General features: G+C 37.4%; 5 protein-coding genes across 13 annotated transcripts; 4 read left to right on the top strand and 1 right to left on the bottom strand.

The window, feature by feature from the left end:
• Positions 1–4386: 4386 nt before the first annotated feature.
• Positions 4387–6937, top strand: LOC104805525 (truncated transcription factor CAULIFLOWER A). The gene is given in 9 exon segments (XM_010530123.2): positions 4387–4587; positions 4590–4698; positions 4928–5006; positions 5110–5174; positions 5281–5380; positions 5824–5865; positions 5991–6032; positions 6105–6187; positions 6663–6937. Coding segments are annotated over 9 exon segments (687 nt in total). The 5' UTR covers positions 4387–4520; the 3' UTR covers positions 6763–6937.
• Positions 6938–7078: 141 nt separating this feature from the next.
• Positions 7079–9329, top strand: LOC104805526 (uncharacterized protein YwbO). Its single transcript, XM_010530124.2, is given in 9 exon segments — positions 7079–7336; positions 7898–8051; positions 8140–8259; positions 8344–8387; positions 8465–8492; positions 8495–8592; positions 8741–8825; positions 8917–8973; positions 9074–9329. Coding segments are annotated over 8 exon segments (639 nt in total). The 5' UTR covers positions 7079–7336; positions 7898–7922; the 3' UTR covers positions 9152–9329.
• A 370-nt stretch (positions 9330–9699) lies between these two features.
• On the top strand, positions 9700–15536 carry LOC104805527 (AUGMIN subunit 5). Of its 4 annotated transcripts, XR_770518.1 has the most exons (11): positions 9700–10706; positions 11232–11771; positions 12109–12247; positions 12500–12673; positions 12947–13156; positions 13243–13428; positions 13789–13948; positions 14407–14602; positions 14750–14882; positions 15019–15224; positions 15316–15536. XR_770518.1 is itself a non-coding variant. In XM_010530125.1 (10 exons), exons 1-10 carry the CDS (start codon positions 10192–10194, stop codon positions 15145–15147), a joined length of 2382 nt encoding a protein of 793 aa, XP_010528427.1. In that variant the 5' UTR covers positions 9700–10191; the 3' UTR covers positions 15148–15536. The 4 variants fall into 4 exon arrangements, 3 of the variants coding, with proteins under 3 accessions (XP_010528427.1, XP_010528428.1, XP_010528429.1); XM_010530125.1 differs by having other exon boundaries at positions 15019–15536; XM_010530126.1 differs by lacking the exon at positions 15316–15536 and having other exon boundaries at positions 14982–15074.
• A 1009-nt stretch (positions 15537–16545) lies between these two features.
• LOC104805528 (transcription factor BIM3) lies at positions 16546–20609 on the bottom strand. 5 transcript variants are annotated; one of them, XR_770521.1, is made up of 9 exons: positions 20402–20609; positions 20227–20311; positions 19952–20021; positions 19758–19871; positions 19080–19417; positions 18560–18689; positions 17350–18438; positions 17156–17223; positions 16986–17008 (listed from the first exon to the last, which is right to left on the bottom strand). XR_770521.1 is itself a non-coding variant. In XM_010530129.2 (8 exons), exons 1-8 carry the CDS (start codon positions 20478–20480, stop codon positions 18337–18339), a joined length of 825 nt encoding a protein of 274 aa, XP_010528431.1. In that variant the 5' UTR covers positions 20481–20609; the 3' UTR covers positions 18063–18336. The 5 variants fall into 5 exon arrangements, 2 of the variants coding, with proteins under 2 accessions (XP_010528431.1, XP_010528430.1); XR_770520.2 differs by having other exon boundaries at positions 16546–17223; XR_770519.1 differs by having other exon boundaries at positions 17156–18438.
• Positions 16717–17966, top strand: LOC104805529 (leucine-rich repeat extensin-like protein 3). Of its 2 annotated transcripts, XM_010530131.2 has the most exons (3): positions 16717–16905; positions 17003–17145; positions 17248–17966. In XM_010530131.2, the coding sequence occupies exons 1-3, from the start codon at positions 16734–16736 to the stop codon at positions 17845–17847; spliced, it is 915 nt and encodes a 304-aa protein (XP_010528433.1). In that variant the 5' UTR covers positions 16717–16733; the 3' UTR covers positions 17848–17966. The 2 variants fall into 2 exon arrangements, with proteins under 2 accessions (XP_010528433.1, XP_010528432.1); XM_010530130.2 differs by having other exon boundaries at positions 17003–17966.
• Positions 20610–20813: the final 204 nt, after the last annotated feature.

A 20813-nucleotide genomic window follows, 5' to 3' on the forward strand; every position in this document is an offset into this window, starting at 1 on the left:
ACATAACTTCACATTTATAACTTCTACAAACTGCACCAAAAACCAACGTAAACTTCTTTTTTATTTTCCTCTATCTGCTTTGACTTCTATCATTTTTCTTCCACATATCAAATGAGCTTGATCCAAAGTTCCAACACTCCCCCTTGGATCAAGATCTACACATCACAAAAAAACAATCTTCGTTTTCCCGAGTGCAAAACTGCCCCATCTCGGTTTATTCAATACATCTCTCGAGTGCAACACTGCCCCTTCTCGAGTCCGCAATTTTCAGGTTTACAAACCCGACAAACTTACAACAATTTTCCGATGTCCCGGAATCGTCATCTTCCATTGCCACGAATCTTCTCCGATTCATCTTCGTTCTTCTTTTTTTTCCTTCTTAAAACTTAAAGAAAACACAGCCTTCGCAAAAATTTTACCAAATCAATCTCTGATTGTTCATCAACAACCGTTTTCTGCACCATCGCTTCTTCGGCCCATATCGGAATCATCTTCATTGCAACGACTCTCATCTCTTTCAAACCCAAAACAAAAACCCGAAATGGAATATCTTTTCTGACCCATACTCCCACAAATCCCAAAAAGACCATTAAACGCTCTGATACCATGATAACTTTTATAAATCGAAATACTTTCACATAACAAATATTTATACGCACGAAACTCTCAAAAGAGAGGATTACAGAGAAAGACCAATCTGCAATAATATTCTACATACACTAACCCATGTATTTAAAGACATAAAAATAACCGCAAAATAAAACTGCAACATAACTTCACATTTATAACTTCTACAAACTGCACCAAAAACCAACGTAAACTTCTTTTTTATTTTCCTCTATCTGCTTTGACTTCTATCATTTTTCTTCCACATATCAAATGAGCTTGATCCAAAGTTCCAACACGCCATAACCACCAGTAGTGTTGTCTTGGATGATCAATATTACGATCATCATCACGACATGTCTCGTTACACGACAACTATTGGGACTTGCATCTCGTCCGACCAATCCATGGTTGATGACGAAGGTTACTTGTCGGGAAGCTTGTGGAACCTAGACGACGGTCCTCCTCACGGTTGTTTTGGCTTTGACGTCATCGATCGAACGCCCAGCGTTACCAACGGTAACCTTAACGTTAACGGCGTTTGTAGCGTTGACGCTGAAAGTGTCCAAGCTTTGTCGTCTTGTGGATCCGATCAGGATTATAGTCATGGCGCCTTTTAATTGTACCGGAGGAAGGCTTTGTCTACGAAGAAATTGTATCTCGGTATAATTATTGGAGAAATAAAAACATGAATTGTATTTTAATTTATGCCTCTGATTTTGGTATTCAAACGGAGCGGAGTGAAGATACTAAGCGGTTTTTTTTATGCTATAGTCTTAGTCATAATATATTTATGTCTCTACATTCATAAATTCGCATAAAAAATTCTCTGTGGTTATAAAAGAGAAAAACGGCAATAAAATCAATATATAATTGACATTCGTAATTCGTGAGGCTTAATTTTAACTAATCAATTCTTATTTTTTGTGGAAGCAATGTTTTTTACATAATTATTTATTTGGGTAAATCTCATAAATCTGTATAATGGCATAAAACTAATTCCTCCAAATGTTTTCAGTGGAATGCTTGAACTTGCAAGGGCTACCAGTTAATTTTTTTTACAGACATTTGACCGTAACTTCTGCTAACATATCATCCTATGTGGCATTCCACATCAGAATAATTGCCACGTCATCAATTCTAAAAAAATCAAATAACCGATTAGAATTAAACCGGTTCATTTAAAGAAAAATAAAAAAAACCCATAAAATTTCCCCCAAATCGAACCCTAACCCTTCTTCAATATATATCTCCGATCGAACCCTAACCCTAACCCTTTTTCTTCGGCTTCTTCAATTTCGTCTTCTCCTTCGAATTCCCTTCTCCGTTGGCTTCTTCCATTTCGTCTCCTCTTGGGCTTCTATCCCTTCTTGGGTTTCATCGGCTTTCGACTTCATCTCTGGGTTCGGTTTCTATCTCTCTCTTCGGCTTCTATCTCTTCTGGGTAGAAACCGTAACCCTAAACCCGTTATGTTATGTCGTACAGATGTTATGTTCTGTTGAATTTATGTTCAGTATAATGTTATGTTAAATAAATGTTAATTGTAATCGTAATGTTGTGGTTGATTTTTGTTGGTTGATTGCCATCAGTGGCATCATTTTGACAAGTTCATGGTTAATGCTAGAACAGCCCAGGAAATGATTAAACCCAGAAAAACTTAGAGCATTCGACAAAATCTTAGAACAATCAGATTTGAATTACGATATCTAGGAAGAAAAAGAGATGCGAAGAAATTAATCCCGAAATACATAGACGAATCAATAGGAAATTGAAGAAGATGACGGAGAAAGGATTTTTATTTTAGGGTTAGGGTTCGATCAAGATAGGGGGGGGGGGGGGAATCCATTTGGGAGAAAAGGAAATTTTATTTAATGGGTTTTTAATGAACCGGTTCGTGAACCGTTTTCAATAGGTTATTTTGATTTTGAAAATTGATGATGTGGCAATTAATTATGATGTAAATAGGATGATATTTAACGGAAGTCACGGTCAAATGTTGGTAAAAAACTTTAACTTGTACATTAACAAAAAAAAAAAAAAACTTTAACTTGTAAGCATTACACGATTTGCAAGTTGATAAATTTATTTCTAGGTTACAAGTTGAGAAAATTAGTTTTCTACCATTTTATAAATTTAGGATTTTTTTGGAATTACCTTTATTTATTTATACATACATACATACATACGTACATACATACATATATATATATATATATATGGTAGGGGCAAGGGTGTATTATATAGCCCTTGAAAGGAAGAACTCTGCATATGGAGAGAATATGGGAAATATGTCCTCAAAGCTCATCAAAGGGTCAAACAATACAAAGTTGTCTTCCAAATTGCAACCATGATGTAAGAAATCTTCCCCTTTAGCCTACATTGTGGTACCTTCAACTATCTAAATGTTTCCGATAAATATATCATCTATCTATATTCGTGATATATCCGTCGTTCGATTCTTTTATCGAGAATTTATATTATATTTTTATGACAATGTTCTTTATCTTTTTAATTTTTCAAAGAAATGAGATGTTATATTATTCGTCGAACTTTCACGGCTCTATGAAAAATATTGAATGGTCCCCAACCTTGATCCAACAGCGTGAGAATTGAATATAAGGGTATAGTACAATTTGGAGCATAACTTATGCGTTATGGTCTCCATCATATTGGATTTTATTAAGAAGGTAGTAGTACAAATTTCACAAAAGAATATGAATTAATAATAAGATAATTAATATATTGTTTTTTTTAATGCAGGACCACATTTCTATGTGACCCATGAAGGTCTATCTCGCTCAAGTTTTATTACTAATCTAGTATACTAATCGCATTAACCAAGAATATAATTTTTTTAATACTTTTTGGCCATGGACCACTAGTTCATCATCCACATAGAGATGCATATACATGGGGTACTTAAAGTTATACGCACATATATATATACACGCATATATACATGCAATAGAATTATTATGCATATGCCCATTTACATGTATGGCTACCTCGTGTAGAGATATACGTACATATATAAGCGTATATATTTACTTCTTTTGCTTTGCATCCCAACTTTGGTCTTATCAACGACTATCTATATTTTGAAATTTCAAAGTTCCTTCGACTTTTCAATCCCTAATTAGTTAAGATCCATTCAACACGTTAAATTTCTCTAGAGCCTGTGAAAGTGAAACTGCGTAGTTGGGTTAAAAAAATAATTGCATTTTAACTTTTTACATTTACATTTTGCAAAAAATAACAAATGGGATCTCACAATCTAGGATTGCGCATCTCTACTTGAGTTTTTATGTTAATATACACATATGTTCTCATTATAAATATGATAGTTAGCATATGATTGGTCATTTTTTTAATTAATTACTATTTTAATTATGTCTTGTTATCCAGTCTTATATTTTATTCCACAAGACCATAAGAGCCAATGATATCACAACGTTTTGTGAATGGTACAGATAATCTGATAATTACTGAATATTGAATTTAGTCCCACCAGTCTCCGCACAATAAAAAAGATTTGATTTAATTAATTATTTTGTTGAATAAAAACTAGTCGCCAAGACTATTTCGGACACTTTGACAGAAATACTTGTTTTCTGCTTCCCCTTTCCCTAATTGTATCATTTGGTACTTTCTCTTTTTCCTCCATATAAGTGTGAGTGTGTGTGTGTATATATATATATATATATATATATATATATTCCTTCACCGCGAAAATAGAAACCACCAAAATATATCTTCCATAATTCTTCATATCTCCTTCTTCTTCTTTATTCTTTGGATACCCTTCAAGAGAGAGAAATTAGGGTTTCTCCTTTCTTGAGGGTGTACTGCATGCATCTTCTTCACCTTTCCTTTTTCCTGTTTGGTTGCCGAGAAAACCCGAGAAAATAAAGGAATGGGAAGGGGGAGGGTTCAGCTTAGGCAGATCGAGAATAAGATAAGGAGGCAAGTCACCTTCTCGAAAGCGGCTTGGTAAAGAAAGCTCAAGAGATCTCTGTGTTGTGCGATGCCGAAGTAGCTTTGGTCGTTTTTTCTTCAAAGGGCAAACTCTTTGAGTACTCCGCCGGTTCAAGGTCTGAAGCTTTGCTCTTTCTCATAACCTAATTTTGCATCCCTGTTTATATCAATTGATTATATAGTCATTTAATTAGGGGTTTATACATATATATATATATATATATATGTGGTGGTTATTTCGTTAATATTTCATGTTTAATTGATAGATCAGGGAAAAATCGAATCTTTCATGTTTATATAAAATGGGGTGATTTTTATTTTTGAATTTACATAACGATGTTATAGCATGGATAAAATAATCGACCGTTACGAGAGACACTCGTGCTCTAGCCAGGAAATTCCTGCACCAATTTCGGATTCGCAGGTACTTATACTGAAATCGGACCTCTTATCAAATAGTGAGAGATTTTTTTTTTTTTTTTTTTTTCTGATTTCAGTTTGTAATCAATGATCTATAAATGATTTAGGGCAACAGTTCAACGGAATGCTCGAAGCTCTTGAGAATGATTGATGTTGTGCAAAGGAGCTTAAGGTTATAAAGCTCAATCCACAATCATATACATGCATAACTATATATATGTATAATGTTTTGGACGGTTAATTATTTTTAGATTTATATGTAATTAACATATACACAGGCACTTGAAAGGGGAAGAGATGGATGGGTTAAGTATAAGAGAGCTTCAGAGTTTGGAGATGCAACTTGATATTTCTCTCAAGAAAACTCGCTCTAGAAAGGTTTTTTTTTTTGTCTTAATTAATTATTTTCACCTTTTTAATTAATTTAAACTCTCACATAAATTAGGTTTAGAATGTATACCCTTTACTAGCTTTACATTGGTCTAGGCTTAGATATAATATTAGGATCAAAGACATTTTTTAGATCTGAAATTCTGTTGATTAATTGTGATATAATTATGATGTTTATATAACGAATATGTCAAAGCTCAACGATATTTCTCCTAGTTTTAAGAAATGTATACATACACACCCAGACATAAACATTCACACACACACACACATACATATATATATATATAGGGCGTGTGTGTGTGTGTTGCGTAATTGCAGTGTATACATATAGATATGCATGTGTACAATATATACTTCTCTTTGCGTCGATACATATACACCCGTAATATATATGTATGTATTCATTTTATGCATGTTTGGAGGTGCAGAATCAGCTCATGCTCGAATCCATAACACAACTCCAGAAGAAGGTGAGATACTACAACCCAAATTAAATACCGAGCCTCTCAAATTAAAATCATTGCTTGACGAAAGCTAGATTAGTCTACATATATACGCATATATATTGGTAAGTGTATGGTACTTTTGATCGCAGGAAAAGGAACTAAAGGAACTACGAAATCAATTAACGAAGAAGGTATAATCGAAATTTGGATAAGATAATGGTGAATTTGTAATGTCAAATTAATTACTGCAAAATAAAAAACAGATTGACGAGAGTAAGAAGGTGGAGAGAGTTGATCAAAGTGGAGAGTTAGAGCCCTCATCTCCTCCTCCTCCTCTATCTCTTGGGTACCCTTTTTCTCCATGTTTATTAATCTGTTTTTATTATATCGATTGATACTTAATTTGCGTTGATCTTATTGCTTCACCTCACACACACACACACACACACACACACATATATATATACATATATTTTAGTTGACATTTAACATTATATGTGAATTTATATTTTTTTAACCATTTGATACAACTGATTTTAATGCATTAATGCTATTATGGACCTTCTTGCATGAAAAATACTTGAAACTAAAATAAAAAGACGTTTACTTTCATACATTTATTCATGTACTGTTTTGAATTTTTTTTTCCTTAATGTATGCTTGAATTACGGTATAGTACTTTTATTTTTTTTCGTTTTTTTACTATAATAAAGAAATGTTAGATTTATATGTATTAATTCTCCATGATAAGTTTCTTATACGAGTAACGATCTCATCATATATATATCTATATATGTCTATGTTGAATTATATGTACGCAGAGGCGCATTTCAAAGGAGGGAAGCCGACGCTGGAACCCTAATCCGGCCACCGACAAGTACCACATTGCCGCATTGGATGCCTCGTCGGTCCGAAGATTAGAATAATAAGAATATATCACCATAACGACATTTCCTTTTTGTTATTCCGGTATTTGATATACCGACTATGAAGGAATGTTTGGTTTAAGTCGAACCGAACCAAAAACCGGATAGTGAATCCGGTTTTGGTACTTATGGTGCGTTGGAAGCTCTTCTTTACGTTTAGTATTTTACAGTTTCCGTTAAAGTTTAATTATTTACAGATATATACATATAATATATATAGTGTTTTGTCTATTTTATATTTTCTCCATGCCTTAGATTCTTCTTCTCTCTCTTTTTAGTCCAATCGATCTTACCTTTCACATTGAAAACGCCCGAATTGAATTTAAAAAGAAAAAAAGAAAGAAACTTTTTTCTTGAATATTTAGAGGGTCGTTCTTAAAATGGGAAAAAGGTTGGAAAATGTCAAAAATATCGGAATTTGATGCGGTTGGTGACGACGATACATATATATGTAAATGTGTGTGTATATATATATATACTGCTACATAATGATTCATAATTCCAAGCCGATTGCGTGTTTTTTTGTCTCCATTAGAGAGCCCGAGATCTTTGTCTGATTCCATTTCCAGGTAAATCCGAGAAATTATGCGTAAAGGATGTGTATGTATGTGGGTGTTTCGATGGTTTATCTCTTCGATTTCTTTATATTGGTAACCCTAAAGTAATTTTGAGAATCCGAGAGCAGTAAATTTCCAAAATAACCAAGTTCTCTTCTTCTTCTTCTTCTTCATGGAATCTAATCTTGAGATCTTTTTTTCATTGTTGGTAACCCTAATATTGAGTTTCCCCCTCTCCAATTATCCTTTTCTTGGATCTTCCTTTCTCCCAATAATGTTTCCTAAGAGCTGAATTCTCCTACTTAATGGTACATTCTGTTCAAATTGAGACAGGACAAGACTTGTGTTAAGATTGGCCAAGAACTAGAACGTTCAGAGAAAATCTTGATAAAGGAGCCGACTTTATGTTGATTCTGATCTGAAAGTTAAGAGGTGGAATAGACTTTTTCTGTTATGCATCCTTTTGAAACCTCGTACGCAGGTTTAGGTTCTGTCTGAGATTTTTGCAGAAACATGAGCACATTGTGGTAAGATTTTGATAATGTTTTGGTTGTTTTTGTTGGTTTCATGAAGTGTATAGTTGAATCAAGCAAAAGCAATGGCCCATTCCGCGAGAAAGCTTATCCGAATTGACGTGAGCTCGGATACTGTGTGTCCATGGTGTTTTGTGGGCAAGAAACATCTTGACAAAGCCATGGATGCAGCTAAGGATCAATACGATTTCGAGGTTCATTTATCTCTATCTGCTTACTTTGAGAGGTGAGATGTGTAATTTAAGGTGTTCTAACTCGTATTTTCAACCTGGAAATATATAGATTAGATGGCACCCGTTTTTCCTCGACCCATCTGCCCCTAAAGAAGGCGTGAGCAAGAGAGAGTTTTACCAGCAGAAGTTCGGGGCCAGGTGTGAAGGGATGTTCACTAGAATGTCAGAGGTTTTTCCACTAACACACCTCTCTGTGTTCTTAGATTCGTGTTCTTCTTCATATGATTTGATTAATCTCTCTTTCTCGTTACAGATCTTCAGAGGCCTCGGGTTAGAGTATGATACAACTGGACTCACGTAAGAATCGAGAATTTCTTCTGTCATTTCGAAAGAATCGAGTTGATATACTGAATGTATCAGTTGGTAATATACAGGGGCAACACTCTGGATAGCCACAGACTTTTATATACTATGCCGGGAAACAAGCACCAGACAAGCAACATAGCCTTGCAGAAGAGTTAGGTCTCGGTTACTTCACGCAAGGCAAATACATCGGTGACAGGTCTGTATATGATTTCACATTGTGGTTCATGTCTGCAGCTTCTGATGCAGAATGCAAGAATGCCCGAATCAAAAAAAGAGAGAATTCAGATCTAATCATACATCAGAACTAAGGGCAATATCTGATAGTGGATAGCGATTGGATTCAGGGAGTTTCTCGTCGAATCAGCGAAGAAGTTGGGGATAGAAGGAGCAGGTGAGTTTCTTGCAGATCCTAACAATGGAGTCAGAGAGGTATGTTGTTGTCTGAAACATGTTTTCCCAGATTTTTTTCTCTGTAATCATCTTCACATTGAAAGTAAATCCCTTCTGTTATGTAATGAAGGTGAAGGAGGAACTGGAGAGGTACTCAGGGAACATCACAGGAGTTCCACATTACTCGGTAAGTTCACTTGCTCTTAAGTTCTGACATCTTCGAATGATCTGATCTATCTTATGTGTTCGTTTTGTTTTGGCTGTATCTGGTTTTTGGGTTTGCTCAGATCAACGGGAAGCTGACACTGAGCGGAGCCCAAGCTCCCGACACGTTCCAGAGAGCGTTTCAAGCAGCAACAAGTTGAGTTTTGTATAATACAGACACAAACATGATCCATCTGGCCATGGAGATTCATGGAAGTTTCTGCTATTTACATAACAATAAGAGAATCTTTCTGATAAAGAACCTGGTGTAATACATATATTTTGTTCTTGATGGTTCCTGTAATAATACAAATAACGTATTTTGAACCTTCTTCTTCATCAAAAGCTTCCAACTTTTTACTTCTAATGATTACAAATGTGAACAAAAGCTTCGAACTTTTTGCTTCTAATGATCTCGAGGAGAAACGCTTGGAAGATAAATGTACAGATTTCAGTGAAATAGAGATGACTTTCACGTTCGACCGACACCCATCTAAATTGAATTTGAATCTGGTGCGAGTAAAAAACATGCCTTTTCACAGACACAGCCCCCGTATTTTAACTTATTTATAAAATCGACCCATACCTTTTTAATTTAGTTTTTGGGCAAAAGAACGGGTCGGCCCCCTTTTACCACCCGACCCGGAACTCTTTCCATATCTGAATTCACACGCGACTTAACTGAGTCACTTCTACGAAATCTTCCCAGTTGATCCCTTGGATCGCAAAACAAAGAAAAAAGCGGGCGGGACCTTTTTGAACTCTCTCTCTCTCCCCCCGAATCAATCACTGTCGTTATCGTTTATCTTTCTTCCTGTCTCGGGCACTGGAGATTTCGGCGGTTGTGATCCTCAGATCTGTTCGGTTGCTTGTTTCTCTGCTCTCCGATTGTCGGGGAATCTCGCCTTTTCGGTGCTTGTGTCTTCGTACTCCAATTTTTTGTCCAGATTTGGAATCAGATAGAATTTTGGCGAGCGCTCTAAAACCCTAGATTATTTCGAGTAATGTGGATGCGCGTCGAGAAATTTTGGTTCCTTCTGTGTAAACTATGTATTTAAAAGTTCCTTTTTGCTCTTGTTGTTTTGGATTCGACCTTAGTCGAGAATTCGAGGGGTTTTCTTCTGCGGAAGGCCGAATGTCTGGAGATAAGTGAAGGGTTTCCTGGGATTTGAAGTTTTGGTGAGATATCGAGTTCTACAGAATGCAGAGCATATCGAGCTCGGCCCCGACACCAGAGGCGATACTTGAATGGTTGCAGAAGGAAATGGGTTACCGCCCGTTTGGCCCCTATAGCGCCCCAAGCAAATCCCATGTGCCCTCTGCCGATGCGATAAGGAAGATTTGCAGGGGAAACATGATACCCATTTGGAATTTTTTGATTAACCGAGTGAAATCTGAGAAGACCGCTGCGAACATCAGGAGGAATATTACAGTTCATGGGGGCAGTGGCGAAACTAGCACTGATAGTTCTGTAAATACCGAGAAGGAGGGTAGGAGTAAAGGGAGGCGAAAAACGAAAGCTGTGGCTGGGGAGAGTTCGAACACAGCAGAGAGCAGAGAGGCTGCATTGCAGGAGAGGGAATTGGCTGCAAAGGAGGTGGAGAGATTGAGAAATATTGTGAGGAGGCAAAGAAAGGATCTGAAGGCTAGAATGTTGGAGGTTTCGAGAGAAGAAGCAGAACGAAAGAGGATGCTTGATGAGCGGGCGAATTATAGGTTTGATTTGAATTTCTTTGTATTTATAATTTACCCTTCTGACGACTACGAGCTTTTAGTGCTTTCTGATAATGTAGTTTTCTCTACTAGCGTTAGTGTCTTGTCCTCAGCAAAACGATAGTAAAGAATTGAAAGATAGTTTTGTACTTGTGTCATGCTAATCTGGTTTAGAAAATTCCTAATTTTCACTTGAGCAATTCCTGCCAACTCCTCACATCTTGTCGGATGTTGTTTCTGTTTCCTCGTCCGAGATTTTGGAGGGTGAGATACAATTACCCAAAGAGTCCATGTCTGGTTATACGCTAATTGTATTGTGAAGTTTCTGTTTCTATCTAGACTTGGTGAAATGTTAAAGTTTATCTTTCCCGGAGATGAAACATTGTTGGCTAGCAATCGGCATGTACTTGATCGGTTTTCTTGTTACAACAAGCATAAACTGCATTGATTCTGATACACAGAGTCATTTGATACTGTTACCTTCGATAGATATTTGGAATTACGCTAAAAATTGCTTTCATTTTACAGGCATAGACAAGTGATGTTGGAGGCTTATGATCAACAATGTGATGACGCAGCAAGAATATTTGCTGAGTATCACAAAAGGCTACAAGTCTATGTTAACCAAGCAAGGGATGCTCAACGGTCAATTGTTGATTCTTCTAGTGAAGTATCAAGCAGCCTTAGCATTAACATTGAGAGGGAAGCTGTTTATTCCACTGTCAAAGGAAGTAAGTCTGATGATGTCATTCTCATTGAAACAACCCGAGAACGAAATATCAGGAAAGCTTGTGAATCGCTTGCATCATACATGATTGAAAGAATACGTAACTCCTTCCCCGCTTACGAAGGAAATGGAATTCATTCACATCCAGAGCTGGAAGTTACGAAACTGGGCTTTGAATATGATGGAGAAATATCCAATGAAATAAGAACTGTTATTGTGAATTGTCTGAGGAGTCCTCCTCTACTGCTTCAGGCTATTGATGCATACACCACACGTCTAAAGACCCTAATATACAGAGAAATAGAGAAGTCTGATGTCAGAGCTGATGCCGAAACATTAAGGTGTCTCCTCAGTTTCCTTCTTCTGCCTTTACTTCTGCTTCTGCTTGGGTAATTCACTTGAGTGCCGAAAATGGGCTTTGCATTGCAGATTTGTGCAATCAATAATGCATATTGGTACTCTTTTAGTGGAGCTATTTCACTACCAGATTTTGTTTTAATGTTTCTGATCTGGTAGGTGTGAGTTGGTCCTGGTCTTGCGTGGTGCTGTCAATCGTATTCGGACGTCTGTTTCTTTCTATTTATTCCTTGAATGATATATCTCGCATTTTTTTTCTGGTTATTTGTTGAGGGTATTGATCTGACTGACCAAGATGTTTGATTTCAATTCATTTCACAGATACAAGTACGAGAACAACCATGTAACGGACATATCTTCTGATGTGAGCTCTCCTTTAAGTTTTCAATTCAATGGTAACGGGAGGATAAATACAGATACTCATTCCAAAGGATCTAACAATCAGCTCCTTGAAAGACAGGTTAATTTCGTTATCTGGTTAATCCTTTTTTTTCTCTTGTGGATAAATATATATATATATATATATATATATTATGTATATATATTTACACAAATATATATTGGCAAACAAGATCTATCAAGCTTAGAAGTGTTTTTGCACAAACAGCTTGTTCTGGGTTTAGGTGTTCTGGTGCTGTAGGTTCACATGACATGTTATGTTGTCGTGCCTGTAACATTCCATTTATACAATCTTTTATGCTGCCGTTACCAGAAAGCACATGTTCAACAATTTCTGGCTACTGAAGATGCTATAAACAAAGCTACTGAAGCAAGGGACTTATGTCAGAAGCTTCTAAAACGTTTGTACGGGAGTGCTGACACAGTTTCTTCACATTCACTTTCTGGAGGCACATCACATAATGTTGGCAATCTTAGGCAGTTTGAGGTAACTGCCTGAACTTCGTCAGTTTCCTTGATTCTGTCCTTTTACTTTTAACATTCGTTGTCATCCAACTATCAGTAATACTTTTCTCTGAACTTCATTGCATTGCGAGATGGTGCAATTGAAATGAGCACATTCATTAGGCTTAACATGCTGATCATGTCTTATGTTGTCTGTCACAATACTGATGTTCAGTTATCATGAATGCCTAATTAAATTTTAGTGTACATCTGATATATTTGCTTGATCGAGCTATCTGATTTTCTCATTTTGCAGTTGGAAGTTTGGGCCAAGGAGAGAGAAGCTGCTGGATTGAGGGCTAGTTTAAACATATTGATGTCTGAAATACAAAGGCTAAATAAATTATGTGCCGAAAGGAAAGAAGCCGAAGATTCTTTGGAAAAGAAGTGGAAGAAAATCGAAGAGTTTGATGCTCGCAGATCTGAACTTGAGACCATATATACCACTCTTCTGAAGGCCAACATGGTAATCTTTAAACTTCTATTGTGTTTGAATTAAATCAGATAATTAAAATTGGCATCACACTATATCATCATTTAATTCTTGTTCAGGATGCTGCCGCATTCTGGAATCAGCAACCAATAGCTGCAAGGGAATATGCATCCGCCACTATCATACCAGCTTGTGAGGTTGTTGCCAACATTTCAATTAGTGCGAAAGATTTTATTGAGAAAGAAGTTTCTGCTTTCTTCCGAAGTCCTGATAACACCCTCTATATGCTTCCAGCAACCCCGCAGGTTTGTAAGAGCGTAATGGTATTAGTTGTATTTTGTTTCTCTGTATCATTGTGCATTCTGATTCTATGGCTTGGCGAGATATATGTGGGCTAGGAACCAGGTTTATTTGAATTTTTTGGAAAACACTGAAAGAAAATATGTTGCATATAGGAAAGTATGGGTAACTATTTAGGAGATTTATTTTGGTTTTCAAGTAAAACAATCTTGGATTGTAGGCATTTGTTGGCACGTGGTTCAAGGAGCACATTTATTGATTTCATAGGGTTAGCGGAATTCTGATCACATGACTTTCTCTTTTTATCAAAATTACTTGTAGATGCCTTAGATCTATTCTTTTATTTTGAATGTTTTCCTAATCAGGCACTTCTGGAGTCTATGGGTGCTAATGGATCGACGGGACCTGAAGCTCTTGTCTCCGCAGAGAAGAATGCTGCGTTGTTGACAGCAAGAGCTGGTGCCAGAGATCCATCAGCAATTCCGTCTATGTGTCGTATCTCTGCTGCCCTTCAATATCCTGCAGGTGAGTCTTCTTTTTTCAGTTTGGATGATGAATCGTGAACCCACTTGAGAGCATGGGACAATGAACAATAGATACTGTTCATTACCAAAGCACTTGGTGCTCGTCCAAACTAGAATGATTGCTGCGGAGCTGTTGTTAAAACAATGCAGCACAAAATTGAACCAAACAAAACCAAGAATTCGAGACACTTTTCGTATTGAGAGGTTCAGCTGCATAGTTTTGGACAGGCTGAAAAACCCAAGTGGCTTAACACTGTCCACGTGCTCTGTAAGGCTGCTTCCACCTATCTATGCACCCTGGACGAGCTGCAGATCTCCACAGCATTTAGTAGAACAATGGAAAATGAAGCTCCTTTAAATAAATTTGCTAGCGCTCACAATAGTTAAAAGTGATGAACGTAATTAATGTGGATTCTGTAAAGGATTTGTTATATTTGACATATTTTGCTGCTAAAACAGGACTAGAGTGTTCAGATGCAAGTTTGGCATCAGTTTTAGAATCTCTTGGGTTCTGTCTGAAGCTTCGTGGCTCTGAGGCATGTATTTTAGAAGATTTAGCAAAGGCAATCAACTTGGTCCATATACGGAAGGATCTTGCTGAAAGTGGGCATGCTTTGTTAAACCATGCTTACCATGCCCAGCAAGAATACGAAAGGTAAAACAAGCCCCACTGTATTCCTTTATACGGGCTGTGCACCGCATTACCTTCCTTAGATATGCCATTTTTTTTTTCATGTCTTAAATATGACTGGTTTAATCTCCTCTGATGATGCATTCTTTGTGTGTAAAACTAAATGCACAGGACAACTAAGTATTGCCTGGATCTTGCTGCCGAACAAGACAGAACAATAACGGAGAAATGGTTGCCGGAACTGAAGTCTGCGGTTGTAAATGCTCAAGAGTCCTTGGAACATTGCAACTATGTGAGGGGTCTGGTAGGGAACTGACTTTTCAAACTGTATAATATAATTCATTCTCACTGTCAAGAGCTGTTTTTTTTTAATTATTACCAATCATTGTGCTATATAATCCAGTATGGGGATTAAACATGGTGTGGAATTACAAATGAAGGTGGAAGAATGGTGGGAGCAACCAGCTGCAACGGTTGTGGACTGGGCTCAAGTGGATGGCCAGAGCGTGGCTGCTTGGAATAACCATGTGAAACAGCTTCTTGCCTTTTACGACAAGGAATCATTGTAGAGATTTTTTTAAAAAAACAGCAAGACACAGCTTCAGGTTGGTTCTGAATCTCCATCGACATTTGGGCACAGCATCAGGTACAATTTGTATAGATACAAACAACTCATCTCTCTCTCTCTCTCTCTCTCTCTCTCTGTATAGGTTAATTGGTTTCCTCGTTGTTGTTAGGTTTGGTGGGTCTGCTTTGCTAATTTCCTAATGGAACTCTATTTCTGTATTGGTATGGGCATCGGGGGGATGTTTAAGCCATTGGCTCTATTTTTTTTTTTTTTTTTTGGTATCACAAGAAGTTATTTTATGTATATATGAATCCTCACTGTATGGATCTTTGAATTGTATGTAAGAAGTTGTGGGATTAAGTTTCCATCACTGCAAGTGTCTGACTCTCATTTTCGTGGTCTTGGATTCTTGTTAGGTGAGGATAAATTGTATCTGGGCAAGGGACAAGTTTTGTTTTAGGATTCATTTATATCATTATATGTATATTAATTGGTTAAAACGGATAAAGTCATAAATCTTTTGTAAATTAAAAGCCCAAAGCTTAAATCGGTTTATAATTATTGATGGATTAGCCTTATACTAATCTATAGACCCATCTTATTTCAACATATTATTGGCTGTAATCATATTTCTGGGCTTTTTAATATTGAGATAAGGTATTTGATCAAATGGGCCTTAAATAATAATTCATATGATTGGGCTTAGTTTATAAATCTATTTGATCACAAACATCAATATCTTTAAGCCATTAAATAAAATGCTCTCTCTTTATTCACGCCCACGCTCAACTAACGCGAGTATACGTTACGCGCCTAAAGGTTTTTTCTCTATCAAATATATTCTGTCAAGAAGGATCAATTAGAACGAGAACTATATCATATTATATTACTGTCAAATACAGACGTTGATACGAATAATTTATGCCATAAATTCAACTAAATGGATTAATATCACTGAATATATATATATATATATATATATATATATATAGTTTGGGATAAGGCTTGAATTCTAACAAAAAAAACATCCAAAGTGAAAAAAAAATTAATTAGAAAATTTGGTGTGCCACCAAACATATGAATCGGACAAAACATTGTCCAAATGATTGAGTTGAAGTGATCTCGTGATTCAACAGGAAATATCCTTATTCTCTTCCACACAAGCAAATTATTTTTTGATTTTTTTCAGACCATATATTTAGGACAGTTTCAATTATCTTAAATTTATTATCCCTTTTTTTTTACCTCCCCACCCCCAAAAAAAAAATTACAGGTCAGTAGAAACCTACATCGCCTTTATATATAGTGTTTCTAAAATCAACTTACAGATAAAACATGCTATATGAAAAAAAAATCCAACAAAACCATTTCAATTCAATCCTGTTTTTTTAAAAAGAAATTAATATTGCAAAATTTATTTGGTGGGATTGAAATTCATGTGTTGTTTTTATATATTTTCCTTAGGACACCGAAACAAGAGTAGGAGAATCACGAGACAAAAACAGACAAAAGCTTTCTACACTACAGCAGAAGCAGCTCCACGTCTTCTTCTGCTCTTTTAACCTTTTTTTTTTAAAGTCAGTTTTGATGGCCAAAATCACTCTTCAGAGCTCGACAATGTCAATGCCTTCCTTTCTCATTCTTGCTCTCTCCCTCTTCTTCACAATAACCGTCTCCAATCTCTCTTCAGAGGCCAAGAATCTACCATTACTCGTCGTCGTCGGAACTGTCTACTGCAACACCAGCTACCTCATTTCAGGTCCCCGAAACCCGACCAGACATGTTCATTCATATGTTTTTGTTTCTCCTTCTGTGAAGTCTGTCACTCTGTTTTCTTTCTTTTTTTTGGTTCTCAGGTTCTCCTGTTGAAGTGGAATGCAGAGACAGAAGATCAAGACCGAGTTTCAGACAAGAAACAGTAACTGATGGTCGTGGGGAATTCCGGGTTCAGTGTCCTTTCCCAGCCAAGAAATGCTTAAAAAGAATCAAGAGGTGTTCAGTTAAGTTACTTGCTGACTCGTGTTGTGCCTCAGCATCATCCACCTCAGCTTCTTCTTCATCGTTTCTTCCTGTTCGTCTGAAATCAAGAAAGGGAGATCAGATCTTGTTTGCAGGGATCTTCTACGTGGCACAGAAGCAATCGGATAGGTTCAGACAAGCTAAGACAGCAACTGAGATTCAGTTTCAAGACAAGAGAAAATACCTGGTGAAGCTCCAAGACCAGAAGCTCTTCTTCCCACCTCCATGGTTTCTTCCTCCCAACCCATTTGCACCTCCTCCTTCAATCTTCCCACCAAATCCATTTCAGCCACCTCCTCCATCTATATTTCCTCCGATATTTCCTCAGCCTCCTCCTCCATCTATATTTCCTCCGTTATTTCCTCAGCCTCCTCCTGCTCCTCCTCCATCGATATTCCCTCCGATATTTCCTCAGCCTCCTCCTGCTCCTCCCCCGTCGATATTTCCTCCAAACCCATTTCAGCCTCCCCCTTCTCCTCCTCCTCCCCCACCATCTTTCTTTCCTCCACTGCCACCGCTTTTTCCACCCTTTCCAGGCCTAATCCCATCACCTCCCCCTCCGCCTCCACCACCACCACCACGACCATTCATCCCATTTCCTCCATTCCCTTTCCTACCACCGCCACGCAGCCCAGGGCCTCCCCCTGCTTCATCTTCTTCGACACATGAACTCTCCCCTTGATGGAGTATTGAGTATCAAGATACATACAATGCCCTCATGATTTAGCTGAGAGATTCACTCTTTCTTGTATTTGAAAATGTATATCTATATCAGGGTTAAGAATAAAGACGAGTTTTCTACTTCCTCCTGCATCTGGGTATCCTAAAACCGCAGTTAACCCTTTGGAAACGAAGGTACAACATAGAAGGATATGGTAAAACAAGTAAATATGAGACTGTATAAAGGAAAACTGACGTGATAAAGCAGCAAGAGTCACCTCTCATCTCATTATGGTCATGGGAGCTTGTATTGTATCTCAAGCGTAAACACTTGCTACAACCTTCTTCTCTCTTTTCTATAAGATTAAATGCAACGGGTAAACGCAGTGACCACAAGTATTTACAATCGATCTGAACCTAGATATTCCATGGTGCCTTGAGAAAAATGTCAAACTCCCACAAAAGAAACAAAAGCAAGATGGGCAAAACAGGGGGAAAGAAAGAATATTGCTTATCGCCTTATCCTCTTCTGGGCATGTTTAGATTCTTCATAGAAGCTTCTAGTTTCACCTTGGGAACCGACTTCTCTGTCTGCGAGCCCATTGGTATTTTCCTAAAGAAAGGTAAAAACAAAGAAGTATAACTTAAGATGACGGATATATCACTCAGAAATATTGTTTGCTTGTGTTTTTCTATTATTATTATTTTTTTCGGCATCGATGCTATAAACGTACCGCCGAAGCCGAAGCAGTGACAGCAGCCTCAGGATCTGCTCTTTTCCCAACACTAAGCTGCACAGATATCAAGGTCTCTGACAAATTGACACCCGATGACTTAAGTGCTTCTGTAAGAGAGCTTAGTACCCTATTCAAAACCAAAACAAGCATGCTGCTATGAGTTTTTTCCACATCTGAGATGTAAACTTCAGTTTGCAATGTAAAAAGATTCTATCTGGAACCATGGTGTGCTAAAGCACAATAGTAGTAAGAATCTTGCGCTTCTACACTCAACAATATTGCTACCAATTTAGAGAATAAAGAAAGCATTGCCAACCACATCAGCCTTGCGTGCATAATCCCTCACTACCCAACAGAGAAAAGTATCCACGAAAACAGAGAGAAGAAAAGCCGCAACACTAAAGAGAAAAAAGATGTCCATCGTCGTACATTTCTCATAGCAACTATACGATAACCTCAGCAAGAGACCAATTATTAAACAGAAAAGTATTTTTCATAACTTGCATTACATTCTTACCCTTGAGAGTAGGCAGTGGACGAGCTGGCCAAATTTTTTTCCTTCAAGTTAGAAGGTTCGCTTGTATTGCAAACAGCTGATCCACTGCTTGGTCTCACTTGGCACGAATCTTGCTGAACAAACTGCAGTGTAGGATGGGCCGGAAAATAAGATGGAAGTTCTGAAGTAGGATCCTGATTGAGAGTCCTGAACACAGCTATCGAGTCGACATCAGCGTCCAGAGAGTTTTGCATATCAGAGAGTATTTCAGGAGCAACAAAAGCTTTCTCATGACTTGACCAGCTTTTCATGCCTTGAGAATGATCACTGGCATCTTCAGCAGGCCTGGGATTATTTCTCTGCATCAAAGAAGAACATAAAATACCATTAAACAAAATACTTCTATAGGAAAATCAGATGAAACAATAGAACTGAGAAGATCTTACAGAACGCCAAAACAAATCAACAAGTCATTTTTCTTTCCAATAAAACAGAGAGAGAGAGAAATAAAACTAAAAAAGCAAGATAAAAGATTCACTGGCTTTCTAGTTGGAATATAAATGAAATGAGGAATTTTGTGCTGTCTGAAAATGAATTACGTCAGTTGAAAACAAAATTGTCAACTTAGATTGGCAAACGAATCCAGGAAATGTCTACAAGCGAAACATGCACAAAAGGACAAAAGGAAAAAGAAATTACCCATGGAATCAATTTGGCTGAGCCTTGATTCCACATTTGGTGAGAACCCTCGTACATTTGTAGCTTTTCCTGAAGAAAATGGATATACTCTATAACCTGTGACACGTAAAACAACTACAAGTCAATTCTAGACTGAATGATTCTTGTTTCATCCAAACTTGTACAAGGTGTACGCATATTCCATCAGAGGATACCTCCAACAGGAAGGAAGCTTTATCTCGTTTCTGATCATTTTGAGGTATCAGATCCATTAAAGTTTGAAACCTGTGTCAAATCAACAATATAAACAACCTCATGTGTATAAAAGTTCATTCCGAAGCGGCCAATCACATGCACCAACGCCAAAATCAGGACACGACAACACTCAAAGACAGGAAAATACCATCGTAATATGCATACATGCCTTACATTAGAGTTGAAAACAATTCTCTGTTCTTGGGAAATCAGAAAACTCCCTCAAAAATCTCACCTTTCATTGATTTTGCTCCTTCTCCGCTGCTCAGTCTCTGAATGCTTCGACCTGTACGTGCTAGTCTTTCGCCTCGTCACCTCTCCTGCAATTTCCAGCCAAAGTGATACGATGAATATCAAATCCTGCGCAGAAGTTACGCGGAGACGAAAACCACATAGATTCCGACACGAACCTGAAGAAGAACCGTTACGACAAGGTAAATTATCGTACACATCGTTATCCTCTTGTTCCTCCAGGTCCGGAGACTTCATCGCTCGAGCACAGACGATTTCTTCGCCGGAGGTGATACAGTTGATGGAGATGCCCGACGGAGCTCCGGCGAGCGAGAGAGGAGAGAGAGGGAGATTTTCTCTAATTTTTTGTTAAGGGAAAAACAAAAGCCCTAGGTGAAAAAGGACAAAATTAAATCAACAAAGAATAATTTATTGTCAGATATCAAAACGACCTCCATATTCATCAATAATTACACTTCAGGCACAAACCTTTTATAGAGATCAGATACACCCCTACTTTTTCTCCAACTCGCTCACATGGTGGCCAGTATGAGATTTGGTGAAATACCCATAAGCACAAAAAAAAAAAAA

Source organism: Tarenaya hassleriana, unplaced genomic scaffold, assembly GCF_000463585.1.
Source record: "Tarenaya hassleriana unplaced genomic scaffold, ASM46358v1 Cleome11, whole genome shotgun sequence".
NCBI lineage: Eukaryota > Viridiplantae > Streptophyta > Magnoliopsida > Brassicales > Cleomaceae > Tarenaya > Tarenaya hassleriana.